Raw genomic sequence first — 27,102 nt, 5'->3', positions numbered from 1 at the left:
TGGCCCACCTGAAACTTGGAAATTCAGGTTCATACAGTATTTGGAAACCACAATACTGATGCAGGATGAAGAAGTCATAGAGGAAATTCTGACTTTCATCAGTATCAGACCCACCAAAGCAAAGGATTCAGACAATGCCTGTTGCATGAAAGTCATTTTTGCACTGTGGTTAGGCAGTTTTATTCTAGGACACACACATTATACTGAGATAAAAGAGAAACCAAGATCTCACTTTTTGAAAAAACATAATTCTTTCCTACTTCACTACCTTATGTCAATACATCTGAGCCTCTGGGGCTGTAAGTCACTTCCTGTCATGGTCAAGTTACATCTCCTTTATGAAGCTTTCAATATTTTTCACAGTTCCCAGGTGCAAACATGACTTGGCTGAAAGTCATTTTGAATTCAGAATATTGCCTACAGAGGTCTGGATAGTGGGTTTTGAGAAATAATTACCCTTCATGCCTGAGTCTCTCTTTTAAGTTGCTCCTCCTCCTACACACACACACACACACACACACACACACACACACACACATCGCATATACTTTTCCTGACAGAAATGCCTGTGGTTCCAGCCAAGGCATCTGGCAAAGTCTCTTGGGTCACTGGAACCCTCTTGACCTGTGCAAACTACAAGCTGCATGATAACTTACTTCATCACATAGTCAGAAGTGAATCAGGGGACAGCAACACACACACACACACACACACACACACACACACACACACACGGTGACATTTAAAAGCACAGTGTTTCCTGATGCTGCTTTTTGGGGTAAGTTGGAAAGGTTAATTCATGGAGGAACAAGAAATTGCAGATTCAGGGCCCCCTCCTACTCCTGATGGTCTTTTATTTTTTATTTATTTAAAAAATCTCTGTTCTACTTCCTCCTTTGCCCTGGGATGGTTAAAAAAACTCGAAAGAATAAAACATTTATTACAATACAAGGGTTGGTGAGTGACTGTGAATCATCTCACTAAAAAAATCAGGTCAAGCTAAGTAGTTTTACATTTAAAAGAAAAAAATCAGATCTGAATGGAGAAGCCCGAATTAGTCATTTCCTTCTTATAGGTCAGGGCATTGGAACTTGGGAACTTAATTGGGGCTCTGTCATTGTCATCAAGTAGGTCAATTTTCTGGGTGTCAGTTTCCTCATCTATGAAATGAAAATAAAAACACCCACTTTGTCTTCCCAAATACAGTGAAGGCATTTCGGAAAGCACATACTAATGGACAGAGCAAATTTCACTGAACATGTGCTATATGCAGGGGCTACACCATGTGCCCTGGGGGTATAAAAGAGAAGCAAGCTACTGTGTCTGCTCTTAAGACCCTTACCCTGTTTTGGCAGGCAGAGGCGGGGGAGTAGAGATGTTTCACACCCTCAGATAATTATATATAAGGAAGAATGCAATCGTCACTTAATGAATGTACAATGTTATAAGGTTACAATGTTATAAGGGTTCAGAAATGGCCTGACAGTTCATAGAAAAACTGTGTGGCTTGTCCAGAATTTTCACAGCTGGAAAGAGGGAGGAAGGTAGTATTCGCCGAGGGAATGGTCTGAGCAGAGAGGCAAAAGAGCATGGGGAGGGCACAAGGACAAATAAGCGTCCAATTTGGCTGCAAATACAGCCTATAAAGCAAAGAGTGAGAAAAGTTGATTAATTCCAGATATGCAGTTCCTCAATACCTGGTCTGAGGTGAGGAACAGGAGAAACCATTGGAGGTTCTTAAGCTATGGAACACAACAATCTTTAAGAAAATTAATGTGAGTATTACATTTTGAATAGGCAAGAGAAATCAGAATGAAAAGTAAGGAGATCGTGAGGAGGATCCACACGAGACAGTGAAGGGGAATTATCCACTGGGACAAATAGGAATGGGCAGGGACCCAGATACATGTGGAGAGGAGTGTGGAAGGCAGCTTCTGAAGGGCCCTCAGTGGTCCCATCTACTGGAATTCACACTTCTGTGCAATCTTCCATTCCTTTGAGGGTAGGATGGAACACGTAACTTAGCTTCTAACAAATAGGATATGACAAAAGTGATGGGACGTCACTGAGATTAGGTTACAAAAGACCATGGGTTTTGTCTTGCTCACAATGTCTTTCTGGCTTTACTCACTGTTTGCTCAGATTAAGCAAGCTGCCGTATTTGAGATCCTCTATGGGGAGGCCCCTGGAATGGAACTTTGGGCGCCCTCTGCTCACAGCCCATGAGAAACTGAATCTTGCCAATAAGCAAGTCAGTAAACCTGGAAGCCAGTCCTCCTCCAGCCATGTCTTGAGATGACTGTTGTCCTGTCTGATAAACTTGATTGTGACCCTGCATCAGAGGTGTCCAGCTAAGCTGTGCCTGAGTTTCCGACCCACTGAAAATCTGAGATAATAAATGTCTTTTTTAAGCTGCTAAATTTTGTAATAAGAGATAACTAATACAGGGAGGAAGATACTTAACTGGCGTGGAGATAGTGGGGGACAAATGCTCTTTGAGATTAAAATCCCAGCCTCATGGCCCAAAGTGGTACACAGTCTCTTTTCTAGGCTTTGTGGATTTTAGAAACTTTTCATAAAAAGAAACCTCTCCACCACCCCCTTTTTTTCACTGGTTCCTAGAGCTGATGAAGGAAACATGACTTGATTTTCGATTTCAAGCAACTCAGGGGGGCATTCCAGTAGAAAAACCAGCAGGAAATTAATGCCATACATACTAGGCAAGGCAGATGCTTCTAAATCTGACATTTAGGTGAAACACACCTTTCCTTTTGCCCTCTTTTGCTTTTGCATTGGCAGTTTGGTTTTAGGAGCCTGGTAAGGGGAATGTATTCTCTCAATATAAAATGCATCACCCCACCAATGCATTTGTGGCACCAAAATACTTGAATGATAGTTAACAAAAAAACTTGGCCAAGGGATTTTTAAGAAATTATATTCTCTCTTCATTTGTGTTTGAATTACAGCAGTATGTAGCAAAGCTAATATCATGCCTGTGAACTATGGAATAAACTTTCATGTTAAACCTTTTAAATATGTTTTTACATGGAATGCGATTACTTGTAATTAAATTCTTTTTGCTGGTCTTCTTGTAGTCAAGAAAACTGCCTTACCACATAGCTTGCAGGACATAAGGACATACAATGTCTAAGGAGGTAACCACATTCTGTTTTTATTAGCTAAGGCTTTTTTCCCCTCATAATGACATCCTCCATCTTCCACAGTAGTGGGAAACAGAGCCTCTGAACTTGAGCTTGACACCTAGGTGAGACCTGTAGTCATCACTGTGGTGAGAGACTGCCACCTGCAAACCAGTCAGAGATGAGCTGTTCTGGATCAGCTCTCCTGCTCATATAGACTTCATTCTAAGAAAATGAGCTTGCATTTAGTACAAGGTTGAGGCATATTTTCTTTCTGCATGAGTTTACCACGCTTGTCTGAGAGTGAAGGGGAAGACAGCAAAGTACAATTTGGGTTTGTCCATGAGTGTGACCTTTCTGAACTGCTAATGGGCTCTGTCTCTCACCTGCAGGTGGATCAACCCCTCCTCCATGGAAGCTGTGGTAAATAGATGAGTATTCCCTTCTGAAAATTCCATGAGCATTGAGTCTTATCTCCATTCCACTAAAGCAAACACATAATCTGGATAATTGAGAAAATAAGTCCATCTTCCTTTCAAACATCTAACTATTTGGGGGAAACTGCACCTGCTACTCTAACTGCAGAAATACTGTGAATTCAATCCAACTGTATTCCCAATTAAATGGGTTATAGCAACTTCTACCTAAACTATCTTTTGCTGATTAGTATCTGGATAAATATTCACAACACAATTAAATGCTTAGAGGTGATGGCTGTGGCTTGAAATTTGGGGCACGCTTAATTTCTTCCTTAGGTTTTGGTGCTGGGCAAGGACTAAGTTTTTTCTTGACTACATGTCTTATATTCTGAGAAGTCATGGACTGCATGGTAATTAATGGTCAATTATTGGTCAGGCAATGAGACAAACCCAAAGGTGAGGCAGGAAGAAGACATGAAGCTGAGAGCACAGGCTCAAGTGTACACAGACGTGCACACACAGAGTCTCAAAGCATAAGGCACATTGAGTAATAAGGCAGAGATGGCTAGCTGTCCACCAAAAATATGTACACTTGCTCCAAAGTGGAGGCCGCCAGGGAATGAATTTCCCAGCCACCTTGTATCAAGGTATGACTGATATGAACAGAAGTGACGTGTGTAATTTCTAAGCTGGGACTATTAAGGAGACATAGTGCCTCCATCAGTCTGAGTCCCTGAATGACTGCATGGAACTGGCCACTAAGAAAGCTGAAGAGGATAGAAGTTGAATGTTGTGTCCAGGACCACAGCTGGTTGGTGGCAGAGTAGGGATTCAAACCCATGGTCTGATTTTCAAGGCAAGAGCTCTTTCTGACAATTAAAAAGGAAATTTTGCCTGAACCTACTGTGGGGCATAGTGGTCATAGAGACTGAAAGTATGGACTCGGGGATCCAGGCAGCCAGGGTTCAAATCCTGCCTCTACCTCTACTAATTGTGTGACTTGGACAAGTTATTTAACTGTATAGTGTAAAACCGAGTTAATAATAGTGCCTGTTCATGGTGTTGTTTTGAGGATTGAATAAATTAACATTCATCACATGCTTAGAAAAGTGCTTGGCTCATAGTAAGTGCTATATAGGTGTTTGATAAAACCAGGTAGATAGAATCAGGTGAGTTCTGTATAACTACCAGTTTAACCAATACCACACTGAACACTAAAGGATCTCAAGCTATCGCTGCCAACCCCACCTTGTGAGACCTAAGTAACCCCATCCCTCATCTAATGCCTTTACACCAAACCAAATAATCACAGAAACAAGAACCCAGAGGCCACCATGCCATTAAGAAAAGGGTGTCAAGAGAAGCTCAAGACCATTCCCATTATGGTTTCTTTAGCTTCCACTGAGCGATCTCCCATGACCATATACTCTCCATCCCATACAGCTTTAAACATTTCGTAATTGAACTCAACCTGTCCCCCTCCACCCTCTGAAACCCTTGTAAGACTTTCATTCCATGATAAACTATCTCCTCTCATTGTCAACTTCTTGACTTTTCCTTCAACCTCCTCCTATGTCTTCCTGGTCCCCATACCTGCTTTCTGACCATTTCTTTCCCCTTCTTCCTGAAAAACAAAACCAAAAACACATAAACAAACTCTGCTCCTTTCAGGATGATGGCTGTTCTAGTTGCTATTGTGATCATTCTTCCTCATTTATTGAAAATGTAAACTTCTGGCTCAGTCTTCTTCACCAATCTCATCTGTTGTCCTATTTAGTAACTTCAACATCCATACAGATGGCCCTCCTAGCCCCTTGATCTCTCACCACCAACAACCTTTTCCTCCACTGTATCTCAGCCACCCTCTGCCCAAGACCTTCCATCAGCAAATCTTCTACACAAAGGTACTTCCCGTCCTGTTAGCTCATTTCCCTAGTTTTAAACTCACTGAGATCCCTAGTCTTCTACTATTTTCTCACCGCCCTTCAGCTTTCTATTTTACTTTCTTTCTTATTTAGCACATGGTTGTGTGTATATATATATAAAACCATTTCTTTGTAACTCCCCACGACTCTCCTGCCTCCTCTCCCTCTGATCTATTTCATGGGCAAAACCTCAGTTCTGGTTGAATCCAATTATCCAACTTCCCTATCTATGTTAGTAGCCAAGCACATGGATGATGGGAAAAATACAATAGCTCAACTTTATTTTTTAAAATTTTATTAATGTTTATTTAGTTTTGAGAGAGAGACAGAGACAGAGACAGAGCACAAGCAGGGAGGGGCAGAGAGAGAGGGAGACACAGAATCTGAAGCAGGCTCCAGGCTCTGAGCTGTCAGCACAGAGCCAATGTAGGGTTTGAACCCACGAGCTGTGAGATCATGACCTGAGCTGAAGTTAGACACTTAACTGACTGAGCCATCCAGGCACCCCACAATAGCTCAACTTTAAAACCTGGTCTGTTTCCCATGTTCTCAAACCTCAAACAAGTATTCAGCACTGTTCCAAAATTGACGGCCCTTCCCTCACAATTTTGCCTTCTCTGTTATCCAAGATGACTATTTCATATCTACTCTCTCCAAATCCCCTACTCTTCCTCACTGACCTCACTGCATATTCCATTGAAGGAACAGGAGCTTTCCTCATCCATGAGAGTTGTATGGTTAACTCTCATATACTCACACTATATCTACACTCCTAACTTCATAGTTCATCTTCTTCTTCTTTTCAACTATTGCATGGAACACTCATCCCTGCTTCTATCAAAGGTCAATTCCCATACACAGATTCTTGCTTTCTTGATCAATATACCCCTCAGCCCTTCCCTCTCAATCTGTCACCATTCATTTTCCCCTTTTTACTGGCTCAGTCTCAGCATCAGTGATGCCCTGGTATCTCTGATCTTAAAACAAATGAACCAGAGCGTCCAACTTTGGCTCAGATCATGATCTCACAGTTCGTGAGTTCAAGCTCCGTGTCGGGCTCTGTGCTGACAGCTCAGAGCCTGGAGCCTGCTTCTGATTCTGTGTCTCCCTCTCTCTCTTCCCCTCCCTTGCTTGTGCTCGCTCACTCTCCTTCTCTCTTCTCTCCCTCTCTCAAAATAAATTAAAAATAAAATAAAATGTTAAAAAAAACCCCAAATGAACAAAATACCCTCCCTTAACACCAAGTCTACATGGTTCCCCTTCATGGCAAAGCTTCCCTAAGACTTAATTATAGATGCTGTTTTTTTTATTTTTATTTTTTATGTTACTTTAGAGAGAGAGAGAGAGAGAGAGAGAGAGAGAGAGAGAGAGAGAGAACATGAGTGGGGAAGAGTGACGGGAGAGGGAGAGAGAGAATGAATGAATGAATCTTAAGCAGGGTCCACCCTCAGGGCTTGATCCCATGATCCTGGGGGATCATAAGCTGAGCTGAAATCAAGAGTTGGACACTCAACTGACTGAGCCACTCAGGTGCCCCTAGATTCTGTTTCTTCTTCTTCACCCACCTTTGCTACTTTACCCAGTAGAGGCTGGTATCAATTCCCATTCTTCTTAAACTGCTCTCATCAAGGCTTTCAACAATGGCCATGATGCCCAGTTGAATGGGCACTTCTCTGTCTTCATCTTTGCTCTCACAGCAGCATTCAAAATAACTCTTTCCTTAAGGCATTCTCCTCCCTTGTTGTCCATGACACAACTCTTGGTTCTCCTCCTATCACTTGGTAGGACATCTCAGTCTCGGTTCCCAGTCTATTTGACCACTTCTCTGCTCATCATCTTCCCTTGGATGTCCCACAGGCATCTCAAATTCTATACATTCAATATAGATCCACTGATATGTATGCCCCCCCCCATAAAACTGGAAGTTATCTTTGACTCCTCAGTTTTTCAACTCTGAAATATAACCCATTAGCACATCCTGTTGGCTCTGTGTCAGAACGGTGTCTTGCATCCATCCACTTCTTCACATGTTAGTCCACGTCCCTTCATCTCTTGCCTGGATTATTTTATTACAAAACCTCCTAACATGTCCGCACCCCTCCAACCCATTCTCCACAAACCAGACAGAGCCATCATCCAAAATCTCTTTAATGACTCCTTCCTTGCTGATCTCAGAAGCACAGCTATATCTTTTATCATGACCTACAAGGCTCCACCCTCTTCTACAAATTCTAAAATCACTTTTTCCCTTATACTTACTCCCTTTCTCCAGTCTTTTTTCTGTCCCTTAGTCAAGTCAAAGTTTCCCACCTCAAGGTTTTGGTGTGTGGGATTACATTGCCTGAACTGCTCTCCTCCTAGTTCTTTGCAAAGATAGCCCTGTCTTATTCTTCAGCTCCAGGCTTCAGTGTCACTCTTCCACCAAGTCCTTCCTTGGCCACACTCTTTTAGTAGGTACCCGCAGGTATTCCCTATCTTTGCTCCCTGTTCATGTCCTGCTGGCACTTATTACCATCTACTTTACCATCTATTACTTTACCATCTATTACTATTACTGCTAAGCACCTATTACCATCTACTTTACATCTATTACTTTACTTATGAATTAATTCTTCTCAATCTCCCCTTCCAGAGCATAAGCTTGTACTCTGTTGAATCTCCAGTGTCTAGCACAATGCCTGCATATAGGAGACACTCAATATGTAAGTGCTAAATAAATGAATGGAATAATGGGATGCTTACTGTATAGTCAGGCTATGCTCTATACTTCTATGTACATTATGTCCTTTACCTGACTGCAACCCGGTATCTGAAATAAAGCTACAATTCATGTTCATTGAATTTCCTTTCAGCTCTCATAACAACCTAACAATAACTATAATATCAGAGCCTGGGCATTTTAGATGTACATATGCTCCAGTTCTCTTAAAGATGTCCAGAAATGGGAGGTTGTGTGGCTTCCTGAAAGAGGACTGGCCTACGAGTTGGTCAACCTGGAATGAGTAGTATAGTCTTGAGGAAGTTCTTTCATTTCTCTGGGTTTTGGATTCCTCATGCAAGAAATGAGAGGTTGGGACTTAGTTTTCCAGGGGTCTTGCTGACAACAAAATTCTAGTGTTTGGTGAGTGCCTGCAACCTGCCTTTTAAGTAGAGCACCTCATCATGGTTGTGGGGGGTAGCACAGAGCTTAGCTAAAGCCCTGGTTCAACCAAGTGAGCAGGGCAGTGACCATGCCTGCAACCACATGCTGTGACCCTGGCATACACCTGTCATATGCCCCCATATCTTGATGGCACAAGAAGCGCTTCACTTAGATTGTTAGGACCAAGAACCTTCCAGGGCACAGCCATAGCAATTCTCCTGACAGCATCCACCTGTCCTTGAGTCTCAAGGGGGAGCCCACAGATGGCTCCCTGATGTTGCTTCAGGCTGAACATCTGGGATTTTGCGGGTGCTGAGTTTTTCTTTTAAAAAGAGTCTGTGTGGTCTACAGACAGCCCCTGACACTTTGGCAAGCTCCATCTCACTGGCAAGTTTCCACAGCACTTCCATTTACACCGCATTCTAAATGGTGTGAAGAACTCCGACCCAAAGAATAGTAGAAACACACAGGGGCCTTCTAAGTAAAGTAAATTGAGTTAATGATTTGAGCAATCTTGGAGCAACAAGCATTCAGGGGCCCAGAGAAAAGATGCAGCCTCCTTAGAGGGTTGCTCTTTAAGGCTGTGATTGTGTCTCTTAGTTTTCCCCTGTGCTCACATCCCTGTCCTTCACTCACATTAGGAAGGTAGAAATGGTGCTCTTCTTGGGTCCATGGCTCAGAATTCTTCCCTTATTTTGGACCCTGCCATTCTGTAACTGAGTTGTCTGGTTCTGGTCAGGCCCACTTGCCTTCTCTTCTTCCTCCCCTTTCCCCATTTATGAACAAATTTAGGGCCAAGGACACTGACATTCATTTTTGGGTTATCTCATAGCTTAGCATCGGGCCAGGCCTTGGAGAAGAAGCAGTGAAGGAACCACCGTCAGGCATGGGGACCACACTGGACTGCACCTCAGGGCAAGGAGGCCAGCAGTGAGAACTTGGAACAGAAAAGCTGTCTGCCGCAGGTGCCTTCAGAAGAGCCAGACTCATTATTTCCACCTGCTGCTCAGCAGTTAGAGTTACTCTCCTTGGGATTCCATGGCCTCTTCAAATATTTCCAGTTTCTTTCATTGGATACTTATTCCCATTTTAAGTGAGATTTATCTCATTTCATAGGAATCTTATGAATTGCTTTGCTTCCATCAAACCCTCAACAGGAAAACTGTAGCTGTTTCACACGATAGGTGTGCCTTCCTGAAGGTGCCAGTGAGGGGAACACAAAGGAAAGGATCTTCTCAGCAGTTAGCCTTTTTCCAGCAAAGTATGGTATGCTGAACCTGTTCAAGAGTAATGGATTAAACAGGAGGGGAAGCCTTGGGCCAGGATGACTTGGCAACTCTTGAAATGTTTTATCCCCTGTGGGCCAATGCACCACTGTAATACATGATTGCATATTGAAAGGATTGTTCTGGATTGTTTGGTTTTGAGCAGGCTGGTAAATTTTGACTGCAGAAGCCTCTTCCTCCACAAGCTGGGCCAGATCCCAAGTTACGCCAGGGACAGCCTATACGTTGTAAGGAATTTTACTTGCATGCTGCAGAACCTTATTCCCTCTTAGAAAGGGAACGAGGTTCTTACTTTTCTCACAGTCATAAAACAACTCCATTCTTTTGTCACTCAGTATCCATAAGTGCTAATAACTCCCTGAGACTTCCACACTTAAAGCTGTGTGAAGGAATGCTGTCCATGTTGGTATTAAGGGACTGCATAGAACTGATCCAGGCTTAGTTTGGGCTCAGTCCTTAAAAAATGTGTACTCCACAAAGGGCAACTCCAAATAAGTTAATGAGTACTGGGATACAGACTTTGCCATTCTGCCTGACTTCAGTGAGGTGGCTTGAAGTAGATCACCCCTCATCAAGGACTTTCCCAAGAACTTGCAAAGCCTAGGGAAAGGGTGGGAGCATAAAAATATAACTCAATTGGTCCAAAAAAAGTCACCATGTTGAATAGAAGGCTGTCAGACCAACGGCTAGACTTTTAGGAGTGTTTGGGCACATGTAACCACAGTGATGGAATGCTCACCTCACAGCGCTCTCAAAGGTATTCTTTTTTTTTTTTTAAGTTTTAAATTATTGCTTCTCTTTATTGTACACGGTGTCCTATAAAGAAGATATATGTCTACAATTGAGCTTTGAAAGAGGACCACGGGGCCAGTTCCATTTAAAGGGAATGAAGTCAAGCAGTAAATTTGCTGGTCATTCTTTTCATATGGACTGTATCTTAGTCAGCAGTTGGTCTTTGATGTCATAACAATAGCACTGGGCCATGGAGGCAGAGGAGGATCCTCATAACACCGAAACTAGTCCACATTCATTACAATTTGAAGACCAGTCTGCAGGGTAGTACACATCAGGGAGCAAAGAGAGTGGGCGCCAGGGCTTGTGGGTTGCCTTTCCCAGTGAAAAATGGCCATCTCTTCTGTACCGTCCACCCTGCCCACTGCATTTTTTACAGTATTTTTAATTGAAGTCTGATACACATATGGAAAATGCACATATATAACTATACAGCCCAGTGAGATTTCATAAACTGAATGCATCTGTGTAGTCCACACTCACATCAAGAAACAGAACATTACTACCAGTGCCCCAGACAGCCCCTTTATGCTTTCTTCTAGTCACTTCCTTGACAAGGGCGACCAGTGTTCTCTCTTCTAGTTCTTCCTGGTTATTTTATATAAACAGAATCATCCATGTACTCCTTTGTGCCTGGCTTCTTTCAGTCAACATTACATTTGTGAAATTGTACATGTTGTGACTAGTTGTTCGCTATCTGTGTGTGTACTTACTGATTATCTGTTCTACTGTTGACGGGCATTTCGCTGTTTCCAGTTTGGGGCTATTTAAATAGTGTTGCTCTGAGCATTCTTTTTCAGGGCTTGGAGTGCACATTTCTGTTGGGTATATTTCCAGGATGGGATTGCTGGGTCAGAGGGTACATTTATATTATTTTAATAGCTTGGAAACCAATTTTCCAAAGTGTTCATACCAGTTCACATTCCCTACAGGTGCTCCACCTTCTTGCCAACACTTGGATCTCTTCAGATTTGGGTTTTTTTTTCTCATTTTTTCTTTCAGGCAGCATATTATAGTGATTTCATATTTTCAGTGGTCATATATTTTTTTAAATTATTTTTTCCTTTCTATCTAGCTATCTACCTAGTCAGTGCTCAATTCTGTGACAATTGGCAAATTAATAAGCTATTAAGATAGCTGAAATGAGACTGGTCCCAACTCAACATCTGGGGTGCAAAGGGAGAAGAAATAGGGCACTGCAGGACATACCTGAAGTATAAGACACAGCCTACCAAAACAAAAACAAAACAGAAGATAAAATACACTGGGGATTTAGGGGAGTCAGGAACTTGGCAAGAATAACTGAAAAAGATCTGGAACCAGAGTGGCTGACTAGATATTAGCAATGTAGTGCCATAAATAAAAACGGAAATATGATACTACTCTCACCTATGGGAAACATTTTAAAAAGCTGACTACTTGTTCCTCAGAAGACCTTGAGAAAATGGACTTTGTGACACATTGAAGAAAGGGAAAATTGGATTAGCCACAAGGAAGTTATCCTTCTGGCGAGCAACAGTCATTAAGAAAGCAGAATATACAGCTCAGAGAGTTCCTTAGGCTTCTGCCCCCAAGGCTTGTCCTGTTTCTCTTCTGTTATGTCTGAGAAAGGAAGGTAGGAAAGGGTGTCCCCCTTCATCAGGGAAGTGGTTGCAGGCTTAAATTGTTAAGGTTTGTGAGTGATGAATAACATATTTGTGGGCACAGTTCCATCCCTGCCATGGAGCACATGAATTTTAAGCAGTGAGACCGCACAAGGGAGGGCATTCAGAATGAAGACACACAGAGATCGACGTGCATTTCTTGACTAACAAACAACCTTTGGTGGGTGGAATCCTGTGCTGGCAGAGAAATCCACAGCCTTTTCTACCTCTAGTTTCTCAGAGGCAGGGGTCCTTCCGGCCTCACGCTTCCCCTCAGCCTGATGCTGGCTCAGAGTCAGGCTGGGCTGCTCCACACCACAGCCCCAAGTGATGGCTGGGTCCCACCAGAAGTGCTCATCACATCCATCCAGCATCTGCTTCCCCATGGTGGGTAGCATGGGGAGGGGGCTGCTGTTTAACCAGGAGGACAGCTGCTTTCCCAGTCTCTTCTCTCAAGCTGCCCCTGCTCTTTCTTTTCCTTTTCCCACATGGGAGCAGAAGCCAAGAATAGCCTTTTTAGAAGCATCACTGATTGGCGTGAGGCAGAATGTGTCAGCCACATGGAGCCAAGCCTGGACTACAGCAGTTCTGTGGTATCTTTCCCTCCACATGAGGTGCTCTGAACAATCAGATGTTAAACCTTGGTTTCCTCATATTGCTTTGCCTCAGTTTCTTCAGCTGCAAAATGGAGATAATCCCCATTGGGCTATTTTGAGTTAAAAGTGTAAATACATCTAACGTCTTTACAGCAGTGTCCGGCATAGAGTAAATGCTCAGTGTTAGCTTTCGCATCATCGTTATCAGTTTTGAAGATGAAGTTCACATATTAGAATTATCCCATTAGGATGTCTATTCTTAGGTGAAGAAAATGAAATGCAGAGAGTTGAAGTGACTTGCCCAAAATCACACAGCTCTATCATACCCATGAGTTAAACCATTCCTATACATCAAGGGTGGTTGGTCCTTGCAACATTATAAGTTCCCATTGATTTATATATTACTGTTATCCCATTTTACTGAACAGGACACAGAAGCAGAGAGAAATGTGAGACTTTTGTCTAAGGGCACACATGTTAGTGAGAAGCACAAGTGAACTTGAAACAAATCCAAAGCCCATGCCTTTTGCCACTCTGTCGGGCCTGGTGACTAGTTTGTGCTGAAGGGATAGTGTGGCCCAAGCAAAGCCTTAAGAGTGCCCGTTGCCTCTGCCTTTCTGTGCATTTGATCATCATGAGAGGAACATGTGGCAGGTAGCTCACTGGTTGCAGAAGTATGGGAGACACATGGAAGAAACCCAGCCCCAGCCCACAGGTTGCAACTTAGCCTGCCTAGATCTACTGAACCCCAGATGATCTGCAGACCCATCAGCATGAGAATACATGCTTATTGTTACAGCCACTGAGTTTGAGGGTACTTGGTCGTGCAGCATAATTGAGCAATAGATGAATAATACCTGACCTGTATTGAGTGTTTTCTGGGACTTGCGACTTGTAAGATACGCATCTTGAATGGTGCTTCTTAAACTGTGACATGCATGTATATGATGAGTCTGGGGCCCTTATAAAATGTAGATCCTGACTCAGTTGTTCTGGATGAGGCCTGAGATTCTAAGATCCCAGGAGATGCCGTTGCTGTTCCACAAAATGCACTCTGGGTGCAAAGGCAGAGAAGTCACCCCAAGCTTCTCATCTGTGTCTCCGAGCCACAGCTGCACCTGGTGAACATCGAGGCAGCAGATGGGTAAGGGAAGGACAGTCCCTGCCCTCCAATGAGAATTCTGGGTGGGTTTGTAATACTGTGCACTCATAATGTCTGGCATAGCCAGGAGATCAGCTCATATTAACATTTCCTCAACCCATTTCATGGGCTAAGGATTAGAATCACCTAATGAGATCTCCCCTTTTTTACTTTTTGCCCTTTCTACTTCCTGGAATTTGAAGGTTCATGGCAATAAAACTGGCGTCCAATTCGGGGCACCTGGGTGGCTCAGTCGGTTAAGCATCCGACTTCGGCTCAGGTCATGATCTTGCGGTCCGTGGGTTCGAGCCCCACGTCGGGCTCTGTGCTGATGGCTCAGAGCCTGGAGCCTGTTTCAGATTCTGTGTCTCCATCTTTCTCTGACCCTCCCCTGTCCATGGTCTCTCTCTGTCTCAAAAATAAATAAATTAAAAAAAAAACTGGGGTCCAATTCACTTGGGGGTCATAACCAATACCAGATTTCTAAGTCACAATGTAACTGAGTCCCCAGGCAAGAGATACCAAGTCTATTTCTGGTTTTCTTAAACTCTAGTCAGGGAAGGCCTGGGACAAGAAGATGAGGGGAGTGATGGACAGAAGCTTATGGAGGAAACTGAGTCTTCTGCTGGGACATCTTTCCAACCTGTTTTTCTGTCCAGCACCTAACTTTCCCTCTACCACCGTCACCTGGAGAATTGAGCCCCATGAAATTTCCATACTTTGGGCATCCTGGAAAAATAGGAGAATTCTCTGCAAGAAGACAATCTCTTCTCTTCTTCCTTCCATTTTTCATAATACAATTGAGTCTTGAACAACAGGGGTCTGAATTGCATGAGTCCACTTATGTGGATTCTTATTGGTTTTGTTGGTAAATACAGTATAGTTCTGTAACTGTATTTTCTCTTCCTTATGATTTGCTTAATAACATTTTCTTTTCTCTAGCTTGATTATAAGAATACAGTATATAATATGTATAACATACAAAATATGTGTTAAGCAACTGTTTATGTTATCAGTAATGCTTCTGGTCAACAGTAGCCTATTGGATGTTAAGTTTATGGGGAGTCAAAGTTATACGTGGATTTTTGACTGCATTGTTCGAGAATCAGTTGTATATTGCAGAACACAGTCTACAAATGGTTTAACTGTAAGAAGATCTCTTCCTGAGACTCAACGTCCAAATTCTCTGAAGTTTTCCAGTGGCATCCGTGGATCGTTACAGATCCCAAACATGTTATGTGAGTGCCTTAAAAAGATTGCCACAATTTCCTAATTAAGCTAAACATACACCTATCGTATGACCCAACCATTCTGCTAAGTATTCACACAGGAGAAATGAAAGCATACATCCATGCAAAGACTTATACCTGAATATTCATAGCATCTTTATTTTAATAGGCCCAAATTGGAAACAGCCTAAATGTGCTTCAATGGATGAGTGGATAAGCATGTTGTATGCATACAGTGCAATACTAATTGGCAATAAAAAGGATCAAACACTTTATACATAAAACATGGATGATTCTCAAAGTCATTATGGTGAGCAAAGAAGCTTGTTGTACTGTAAATTCTGTATGATGTTAGTTACATAAAAATCTAGGAAATGCAAAAGCTATAGTGACAGAAGGCAGCTCAGTGGCCCTGAGATTGCTGGAGAATGAAGGAAGAATCACAAAGGAGCACAAAGAAACTTTTGGAGATGATAGATTTATTCATTATCTTGATAGCAGTGCTGGTTTGACAGGTGTCAAAGCCCACTGGATTGTTCACTTTAAATATGCATGGTTCCCTTTATGTCAATTACACCTCAATAAAGCTGTTTTTAAAAATAATAACACAACTGCCACTTTTCCCTCTATCTTCTTCCCACTGCTATCTCCAAGAGGCAGTTGGGAGCCAAGGCATGTTTTTCATTTGTTTCATTGGCATGGGCATGGATATTCTATCTAGATGCCTTTGGGAGTAAGTTAACACCTGGGGGTCTTATGGCATCATTTCCAGCTTCCCTGTATCCTTCATATAGATTCTAGCCACATCTCGTTATTTTTGAAAATAGAGATGTGGTGTCTGGCAGGAAGTGGCCTATTGCATTCACAGACTACCTTCCTTTTTCCAGGTCACTTATGTGAACATCTGGGGATTGGAGCGCCCCAAACTGTGAGTCTGGCAGCCCAGGGTCCCAAACTTGAAGACAGGCCCTGCAGCACTGTCTCTGCCAGGGGGTAAAGGGGTACTGCTCTGTTACAGAGGTATATCAGTCCCAGACAGTGTTCTATGCAAGATGACTTGGTTTACTAAAGTGTGCATGGGTCGGACCAAGAGGAAGAAGGAGTAATTAATCCACTGTTTTTATATCTACTCAGTTTACAGAAACAACTTTTCAGTGACACATGCTGGTCAGTGCTTGGGGAGTTGATGAAGCTACATTTATCAAGGTATCTGGGCCTCTGCCTTTTTAAGGCATTAGATGACAATCCCATATATCTTTGAGGACTTTCTATTGTTGCTCACTCTCCTACCTAAAATAGCACACAAGCACAGAATCAGGCTCTCAGGAGAGAAAAGACCAGTTATCTCTTTATACACCAGCAATTTGAGGGTTTGCCCAGGCCTGATCTTTCCCATTCCTACAATTTTGGAATTCCCTCTGTTCCCAGCTGCTCTGGGAGGGCATAGCATGGCCTGATTCTGTTGCTGCCCATAGCATGTACCTTTCTGAGACTAACAGGCCTCAACCTTGTTAATGATGGCAAGAAGCAGCAGGTGCCTCATGGAAACTCTGCCCCATAGCTTTCCTATACCATCACTATCTAGAAAAGTGGTCACTATCCCCATGCCTAATGTGTGAGTAGTGCTTCATTTAGTTTGGGTTCTCCCACAAGGAAACTCTGAGACAAAGAGCAAGTAGTATATTTGGGAGATGATCCCAGAAAGCTTTGGTAGGGGAAAAGGAAAGAAGGCAGAGAAGGGAGAAGCCATAAAGTTATGTTATCAAGACAATGACCACAGTGGGCAGTGAGTGTTTAGTCCCAAGAGGAACACTGGCCACTAGCATATTGACTTTATTAGCATTGTATTTCATCTAAAATATGGACTCATCAGCCACAGAAAGAAGGAAATTAAATTTTATCTTTTATGTTCATGGCTTCTTATGAAGTTCTTACTGAAGTGGAGCACAGAAAATATTTAAATAAAATGCAAAATGAGATCTGTTTCTTAATAGCATACTCCTCCATTACTTCATAAACTCACTGCATATAATCTGGGCATTAAAATGACACCCCTAACTCATCCTCTGAAGAATCTTCTGTCCTTTAGGAAATGAATACAGAGGGATACTCTAGCTGTCACTGAAGACAGAAGCTTCATCACCATCTTTTTTTTTTATAGATTAAAAAATCCTGAGCCAAGGTTTGCAGAAGATGTTCTCAGAAGATGAAAGAGAAATGAGAGGACCACAGAAACCATTAAAATGCTATAAAATAAGACCAATGCAAACAAGTTGAAAAAAAGGTTGAGATAATCAAATCTGGAGAAGACAGAGAAACTATTAAATAATAGACTTCAAATCCTACATGAGATGGTTTTTGAAAAGTTAATGAATAGTGGGGAAAAAAGGCAAACATGAAATAAAGATGTCGCATAAAAGATTCAAAGGACACATCAGAGGGAAAATATTGTGACACTGAGGGTTTTTAAAAGACACAGAATATGGTGGGATTCTTTCCTTTGGGAGCTTTAAAACCAAAATAGATTCTTCTTTACTGAATGGATAGTTCTCATGACTTCAAAGATCAATGATCAAGACTCAAAGATCAATGCCTTTTAGAATATGGCTGGCAAAGAAAGAACAAAGGGGCTACACAAACAATAAAACTTCCTTTTGGTTTGTATACAGGAAAATTAAATTAAGAAATAAAATTATAGTGTTTCAGTTCAAGGTGGCAGATCAGGCATTTTCATTTACTTCTTTTCCCTCTCCAAATTCTACTGAAAAGGCAGCTGAAATACAAATAAGTAAATAAATCCAGAACAGACGTGTAAAGCAGAGAAGTTTCGCCTACAGAAGAAGGAATGACTTCTAGTTGACATGAAATAAATTGTATCCAACTGAAAGCGAAACACTAAAGGAGTTGAGAAAAAGTGAGTTTCTTTAGAGGAATTCTTATAACAATATCAAGAATAGAAGCTGTGTCAGTTGTACTACTAGGTATTTACTCACATGACATGAAAATATATGTTCACAGAAAGGCTTGTACAAGAATGTTACCATGGTCTTTTAAAAAAATATATCCAACGCATGGGAAATGATCAAAATGTTTACCAATGGGGGGGATAGAGAAATAAATTATGATATAGTTATACAGTGGAATACAACTCACCAATAAAAAAGAGAAATCTACTGATACACACACCAATACAAAAAAATCCCAAAAACATGTTGAGCAAAAGAAGCCAGAGACACACACACAAAATTGCACACCTGTGATGCCATCTACATGAAGATCTGAAACAGGCAAACTAATTGTGATGAGAGGAGTCAGACACTGGTTGCCTCTGGGAGGAATGAACTGCCAATAAAGATTCACAAGAAGGCTTTCTGGGATGATGTAGACATTCTATATCCTAATTTTGATGGTGGCTACATGGGCATATACAATCGTCAAAAATGGAACTGAACTTTTAAGATTATTTTATTGTATGTAAATTATTCATTACTTTTAAAAACTTAAAAAATTCTAAGAGAGAGAAAAAAGAGTAAAAAGGAAGAGGAAAAGGAGAGGAGGGGAGAAGAAGGAGGGAAGAGAAGAGAAGAGGCAAGGATATAGAAGTTAGAAAAAGGTGAGGACAGGAAACTGATTAAAGAGTGGATAAGCAAGGAGATTACTCAAGAAATATTCTCACGACGAAGACAAACTTGGGGCTTCAGATTTAAAGGGTCCACTGAGTGCCAACCAGAACAAACTACTAAAGTCTTAAATCTAAACACAACATGATGACATTTCTGAACATTATGAATAAAGTGAAAAATCCTAAAAGCTTCTAGTTTAAAAAAATAGCCAGGTACAAAGACATAGCATCCAATTTTGAATGAAACATGAGCTGATGTAATAAAATTGGATTTTATCTTCAAAATTCTGAGGGGAAACAATATGGAACATGGCCAACTGCCAAATTAGCATGTAAGTGTGAGAACCAAATAAAGATATGTTAAAAAATTTAGGATCTCAGAGAGTTTAGCCTTTGATAAAACCTTCCTAAAATAACTTTTTGAGAATGCTTTCCAACAAAATAAAAGATGAAAATATGAGATTCAAGTAGCAGCAACAGCCAGTAAAGAAACCAGTAAATTTTATAGTTATGTCTAGATAATTATTAGAAACATAAATGAAACTGCTAAGAAATTATTCCTAAGAGTTATAATGAAAAAGAAAGAAAGGAAGAAAGAAAGAAAGAAAGAAGAAAAAAGAAATAGAAAGAAGAATAATTTAGCCTAAATATTCAGATAATATGATTAAAAGCTGAGAGATACACAGGACACAGAGAGAAACAGAATATCAGAATCTTGTTTTTGGAGGCTTTAGGTTATAAATATGGATCGATTCTCAGCACTGATAAAAAGTGTAAGTTCAAATCTGTTAAAATGTTGAGAATAACAGCAATAGAACACTTTCAATACTTGAGGAAAAATGAACAAAGTAAATAGTATTTAAGTACTTATTGAATGTTTAAGTGCTAAGCTCTGATAAATTACTTAGTATGCATTCAGTGTTTTAATTTTTACAACAGCACCAGGAAATAGCTATTATATATATAATTTACAGATGAGGAAATTAATATAAAGGCTAAGTCTCTTGCCAAAGGTTACACAGATAAATTGGAGAGTAAGAGGCAAAATGGAAAAAATTGTGGAAATTTGAAAATACTACACAAAATGGGAAAAATATCTTCAAATCTATCAGTAATCACAACAAATATAAATGAGTTAAATTCATTGATGTGTTGCATGGAAACAGAAAATTGAGCTATCAGTTATTAATAAGAGAGCTATTTAAATTAAAAAAAAGTTAGACAATGTTTTAAAGTAAAGGTTGGAAAAGGACATTCGACAAATCTCAAAAGAAAAAGAAATAAAACAAGAGTTGCAACATTAATATCAGACAAAAAAGTATTCAAGACAAAAGTCAATAAAATGATAAATAAGGAATTTCATCTTGATAAAATATAACCACCAAAAAAGGTTATTTTATGTCCTAACACCATGGATTTGAGACAAGTAAAGCAAAAATTAATGGGATAATGAGAGACAGAAAAATCAACAACAGTAGGATAAAAGTGAAATTAATTTTCTTGAGAAATCAGTAAAATAGTGGACAGTAAATAAATCAAGTTGGAGGGTTTTCAAAATATAATCAACAATCTTGATCTGATAGGTTTTATAAAGAGATCCAAGAGTGTGCATCATAAAACATAAAGAATATACAGTTATGAAATATTTGCAAAATATGCTTGTACTATGTATAAACTTTATAGTGATAAAGTGTAATTTATCAGTTTATAAAAATATATAATTTTCTGGGAAAACATAATTTATCAAAATTGACTCAAGAAAATTTATATTATCTGAATAGACTACTAACCATGGATTAACATGGAATGATAATCAGTAATCTCAAGCAAAGAGTTACCAAGCCTAAAAGCACTTATGAATGAATTCTAACAACCCCATAAGAAAGAGATGATTATTATTTAAAGTGCTAAAGTGAAAAAAAAATGAATATTTTAACCTCATCCCATGGAACTCTAATGATACACTATTGAAATGGATACTGCTAGCTTTCATGCCCACACCAAGAAAACTGTAAGCATATATTTCTATAACTTTCCTATATTCAAGAACTAACAAATTGGAGAATATAACAACAAAAAATAAAACCCTATCCACAATAGGAAACAAACCTAGGTATGATAGGACAAGTGGCTATTCACTTGGACAAAAACCAAAGTTGTATCTTCATCTTAAACCTTAAACCCACAAATAACTTCAAAGCAGACTGTTGTTCTAAACAACAGCAGCCAACAACAATAAGGAACTATAAAACTGTTAGAACAAAATATATTTAAAGATTCTGACAACCTTTATTTAAGGAACCTTTTTGTAAGTAAAGCAAGACAACCGAAAATCATAAAAGGATTCAGAGTTGATTACATTCAAAACAGAAAGTTTTTTGGGGCACCTGGGTGGCTCAGTGAGTTAAGCATCAGACTTTTGCTCAGGTCATGATCTCATGGTTTGTGAGTTTGGGCCCTGCACTGGGCTCTGTGCTGACAGCTCAGAGCCTGCTTCAGATTCTGTGTCTCCCTCTCTCTCTCCCTCTCCCCCTCCCTGATTCATGCTCTGTTTCTCTCTCTCTCAAAAATAAATAAGACATTACAAAAAATAAATAAAGTAGAAAGTTTTTCATGACCAAAGGCAGCATAAACAATATTAAAAGGTGAGTGCAAGATTGGTCTAAACATTTACAAAGCATATGAGACAAAAAATGAATATGGTAGATATTTGCAAACATAGCCACAGTAATTTCTCCCATTGCTATACACACGCTCCTTTGCAATATTACTTTTCTGGTCCTCCAATCAAGAGGAGTCTATTCCCTGTGCCCTAGACTCTGAGCTGGCCCAGTGATTTATTTGGCTCATAGAATGTAGCTGAAGTTGTACAAGTTCTTCAAGAGGCTTTGCAACTTCTGCTTTTACTCTCTTGCTGCTCTAAGTCCACCACGTCAGGCTCTGTGGGCTAGGTTCCTTGAAGATGAAAGACTCTGTGGAGACAGAGCCTAGGTGACAGCCAACATCAACCATCAGACATATGAGTGAGGTCATCCTGGACTATCAAGCTCATGTCAAGCCAACACTAGGCTAGAGCCACATGAATAATTCCAGGTGAGATCAGCAGAAGAACCACCCAGCTGAGCCTGGAGCAAGTTTTCTTGATGAGCTAACGAAATAATGGTTGTTTCTAGCCACTAAATATTGGGGTAGTTTGTTATGTAGTAATAGCTAAGTGGGACAGTCATCCATAATTTATAAAGAATTCCAGGGAGAAGAGCCACCAGCCTGTCTGGATAATGGGAAGGCAAGCCATGAAACAAGAAATACAATGGCTGTTGACTTGAATCAGAGCTGGGAGTCTTTCTGCTGAATAGGAACAAGAACTTGGGCTCCAGTATCAGCCCGCCTGGTTCTGAAGCTCGGCCCTGTCCCCATCACAGCTGTGTGGCCTTGGGCAAGTTACTCAAATCTCTCCAGGCCTCAGTTTCCTCATCTATAAAATGAGTATACAAAGACTCAAATTCTCTGTCAATCCCACAGAATCATTTTAGGAAATGTACTTGTATTAAATACAAATAAATGTTGCTTTTGCTTCTACTGCTATAAATGGCTCTGATGACCTCTTCAGTACCAGAAGCTAAGTTGTTTTACTGAAGGCAAGTAGAGTGATAAAGGGAGAAAGAGCTCATAAAGACAGTAGTTAGGAGATAGAGAACAAAGACACTAAGTTACATTTCAGAGTTTGGGTTGCTTTAATGGCATTGTAAAAATAATCAATTTGATGGTTTATAATACTTGCTTATATCTCACTGTCTTAATAAATTCTAACTTTCCTATTAAAATCTGTAGAAATTTATGGTTTTAAATATGACTGAGATTCAGTAGAGAGGTAGTCATGTGAATTTCAAATAAAAGAAATATAATAATAGTTGTTATTATTGCCTGGGGATTCTATATTTTGGGATGTTCTATCTTCCAGACTGCTTTTATTATATATCATTGTTTTCTGACCATTATTAAAGACCTCAAAGAACTAGTCTGCATCTCTGAACATGAGACACTTATTTCAATGAAGAGTTTAGATTTCATTCAAAAGTGAAAAAAGTTAATGTTTCTGTACATTTTTATGCAGCTGTTGCAGACAACCAGACAATTTCTTATCAGATATTTTTAAATATTCAAAATGGTGTGACGACTAACATCATTGGTTTCATGAGCCACTTGAAATATAGTGCTTCTAGGTGGGCAACCTTGGACAAGTTACCTAACCTCAGTTCTTTTAGTTGAATCAAGAATAATGATAGTGCCTGATTCACAAGACTTTTGTTGATATATGTAAACTGCTAAGGACAGTGCCTGACACATAAAAGACACTTGAGAAATCTTAGTCATGATTGTTGTTATTCTTACTGCTATTTTATTGGGTGTCCTTAATAATGTCAAAACAACCAGATCTTAAATAAGGGAGTATCTCTTCTTAAATGACCACAAAGATATTACAGTTTGGGTAAATAAACGAACCACATTTATTTCTCACTCCAACCTCATATTTTAGAATATTTTAAGCAGAAATAACAAGAACAATCATGTAGTCTAGGGACTGATTAACTTCCTGGTTACAAAGAATGAATTTAGCAGCTTAAAATATCACAGAACCAACACATTTAAATGGATTTTGAGATGGGTTACACATGTCCAGTAAACAGAAAGAATATAGTGTCTGCAGTTTTTTTTTTTTTTTTTTAAATTTTTTTTCAACTTTTATTTATTTTTGGGACAGAGAGAGACAGAGCATGAACGGGGGAGGGGCAGAGAGAGAGGGAGACACAGAATCGGAAACAGGCTCCAGGCTCTGAGCCATCAGCCCAGAGCCCGACGCGGGGCTCGAACTCCCGGACCGCGAGATCGTGACCTGGCTGAAGTCGGACGCTTAACCGACTGCGCCACCCAGGCGCCCCAATGCAGTTTTGTTTTTAAATACACCTGCTACTAGTGAATTCAGTGTCCTGGGCTGAAAACAATAACCTAAATGTTTTTTGCAGACCTCCTCACTTGGTGGGACATATTCTCTCTCTCTCCACTTGAGTGGTAAGATCTTTGGAGAGCGAGAGAAATAACTTTAGTCAGGAAGAATATAAAACTTTTATAATAACAAATTACAAAAGAGAGTAAAATTATGAACCAAACTGTTAAACTCATCATTCTGCCTGGATAAGTGCATTGAGTGGACAGAATAATCAAACACTATTGCAAGATAAGCTGAAGCTGGTGGATTAGCAGCTGCTTGGGACCTAAGATACTCCTAGGAGCATTACTCCTTCTAAATCCCCCATTTCTTTTGCCCTCTTGGGGAACTTCTTCAGCCAAAGGCCCCTTTGAGAATTTAATCCACTTCCCCTTTGCAGCTGCCACTTCCACCAGCTGCTTCTCTCATTACCTTACTGTTCAGGCAGAAAAGGCCAACCCCAGGTTATTCTAATGATAGCAAACACCTCATAAAGAAATCTGCCAAATTTACTTTTCCATAGAACATCATTTTTATAGCTTTTCATGAGTCCATGAGGAAAGAAGGCATCATGTATAAAATATGACTTCCAGAAATCTTGAAGATATTAAGAATTATGCCGGCAGTCGTAGACTGGTGGGTGTCGCACCATCTACAGAATGGGAGTGTCTTCCGTTTCCCCAAAGGAATCCAGTAAGTCTGTCATTGTACCTGTTTGCCCACAGAAGACGGGCAGGCCCCACAAATTTAGAACATCTTCAGAGATGCCCCAAATTAAAATTTCTTTTTAATGGGTATTTATTTCGAGAGAGAGACAGAGAAAGAGAGAGAGAGAGAGAATGTAAGGGAGGGGCAGAGAGAGAGGGATACACAGAATCTGAAGTAGGCTCCAGGCTCCAAGCTGTCAGCACAGAGCCCTATGCTGGGCTTGAACTCACAAACTGAGAGATCATGATCTCAGCTGAAGTTGGTCGACCAACCCAGAATGAGCTACCCAGGCACCCCAGAAATGTCCCAAATTTAAAAGAACTGTAGGCTCTGGGTGTATTCTTTTCCATTCCTGGTTTTGTATTTGTGTGCAAGGATCACCTTGCTTTAGTCTATAACATCCTGGCAGAGAGAAAACTTGGTATAAGTAATCAAGAGTTTGGAATACATGAAAATTGGCTAGTTTCCTAATCTCTCTGTGCCTTAGTTTTTGCATTTGTAAAGGGGGCATATTAACAGTATAGTACCTCATTAAATCAATGAAATTCTGTAAAGCACTTAATACAGTGGCACACAGGCACATAGCAAGCACTACAGAAATATTTAAGTGAATTCTCTAACAATTTTTTTTTCACAAAAATTACATTAAAAAGTACATTAGCAGGGGCAATGGTTGTAAAGTCCTTTGGGAACAATAAATACTACTTATCTCCACACTGCAGAGCAAAGAGTTTAAAAGAGCTGGTTTGAGGAAGAGATTTTAGGAGGCAGAAAATTACCGAGGCTTCCTGGGAAAATCCTTGCTGACTTCTACCCATGCTCCAAGTTGACAGTTGTAACACTCAAGGAAAAACGCTTTCCAGGGCAGTGACAAGAAATCTATACCTGAGCAATCCTTTATTCGGAAAATATAATTAACCTTGCGTCTGGAGCCCCCTCACTTCTCCCCAAAGGCGACCCCCTCTCCAGCCTTGGAGCGCAACGGATGCTCAGAATCTCATTCCTAAAGCGACCCACAAGAGGGGCAGAACGCTGAAAGTCTTTACTATATTTTTAAAAGCCCCAGGTGACTCGGGCCCCAAGTACGACAGGTAGCTTGACTCCGCGCCCTCCGCAAGGCTGGGGAGGGACGTGGGAGGCACGTGGACCGCGCGGGAAAACAGGGTGTCTGTCCATTTTCCTCCGGGACATTATTTCCTGACCCTTGGCGATGCTTTCTGAAGGGGCAGACTCCCTGGGGTTCTTTCTCCCAAACCCAGTTTGGGGGTATTACCCTATAGTTAAGAGTCTCCTGCCGTTCCCCTCACCCCCCAGAGTAACATTACTCAGCCACTAAAGGGCAATCAAAGACTGTCAGCACCCCAAAAGAAACACATACCAAGCCGCCCATCCCAAGCCTCGCACCCCCCAGGTACCTGACCTGTGAAAAACCTGGAGGACAGCATCTGCCAGACCTCAATACGGGGTTCAGTCTCCAGGCACGCAACCCCACTCCGTCTCTGCCTAAGACAGGTTGTCCCCGCAAGACCGTTGCTCTTTGGTGGGGCGGGGGACCCGCCCCCTCGCATCCAGCCTGCGCTTGCTCAGCACCCTGCCACCCGGTCCCCGCTGCCACGCGCGCCCCTCTCTGGCGGCGCACTCACCTGCAGCTGCGTCCGGCTGGCGTTGCCCGCGGCCGCGTCCGGCCCGTCAGCGGCTCCCGAACCGCGCAGCACTGTGATGTGCAGCGTGAGCAGCAGCAGCCCCAGCAGCAGCAACAGCTCGGCCGCCAGACGCACCATCCTCTTGAGGCGCGCGGCTTTAGGACCCGGCGCGGCGGGCGGCGGCGGCGGCGGCGGCGGCGGCGCCGGGGGAGGCGGAGTTGGAGCCCGGGAGCCCGGCAGCGCGGCTCCCGCCTCGGCCCCCGCTGGGCCCCCGCTCCCCGGGCCCGCGGGGCTGGCGCTGGGCTCAGCGGGGCGCGCCGGGCCGGGGGAGCAGGAGCCGCCGCCGCCGCCGCCGCCGCCGCCGCCGCCGCACCACGGCGGAGCCACGGCGGGGCCGGGGGCGTCCAAGCCGGCTGTGGAGCAAACCCCGGCGCTCCCCGGCGGCGGCGGCGGGGACGGGGGGCTGCCCGGGACCCGGACCGGGCCGGGGACCACCCTGCGGGCAGGGGGTAGCGGGGGCGGCGGCGGGGCAGGCGCAGCCGAGCCCCCGAGCGCACATGGGCGCCCCAGATGTGGCCGCGGCGCCGCAGCTGGAGCGGGAGCGGCCGCCAGAGGAGCGCGGGGAGCAGGAGGAGGAGGAGGAGAAGGAGGAGGAGGAGAATGAGGAGGAGGGCTTCAGTGGCGGCCCGGAGTTACCTCCACGCTTGGCTCCCCCGCCCTTGCCGCCCGGAGCCACTCACCCGACGAGCCACCTCCCCTCCTCCCCGCGCTCCTTCGGGCCGCGGGCCGCGCCGCCCCGCCGCCGAGTCCTAGGGTGAGCCGGCTCCAG

General features: G+C 42.1%; 1 protein-coding gene across 1 annotated transcript in view; it reads right to left on the bottom strand.

Moving 5' to 3' along the window:
• Positions 1-26,474, bottom strand: part of ISM1 (isthmin 1) — a 74,472-nt gene extending 47,998 nt beyond the window's left edge. Inside the window, exon 1 of the mRNA XM_043602899.1 lies at positions 26,274-26,474. Within this exon, the coding sequence (XP_043458834.1) occupies positions 26,274-26,411 (138 nt within the window). The 5' untranslated portion in view covers positions 26,412-26,474. The remainder of the gene's footprint in view (positions 1-26,273) is intronic.
• Between the last annotated feature and the right edge of the window lie 628 nt (positions 26,475-27,102).

The sequence above is a fragment of the Prionailurus bengalensis genome, chromosome A3 (genome assembly GCF_016509475.1).
Source record: "Prionailurus bengalensis isolate Pbe53 chromosome A3, Fcat_Pben_1.1_paternal_pri, whole genome shotgun sequence".
NCBI classification, from domain to species: Eukaryota; Metazoa; Chordata; class Mammalia; order Carnivora; family Felidae; genus Prionailurus; species Prionailurus bengalensis.
The sequence above is the reverse complement of the archived record's forward strand: the minus strand, read 5'-3'. Positions and strand labels throughout refer to the sequence as shown.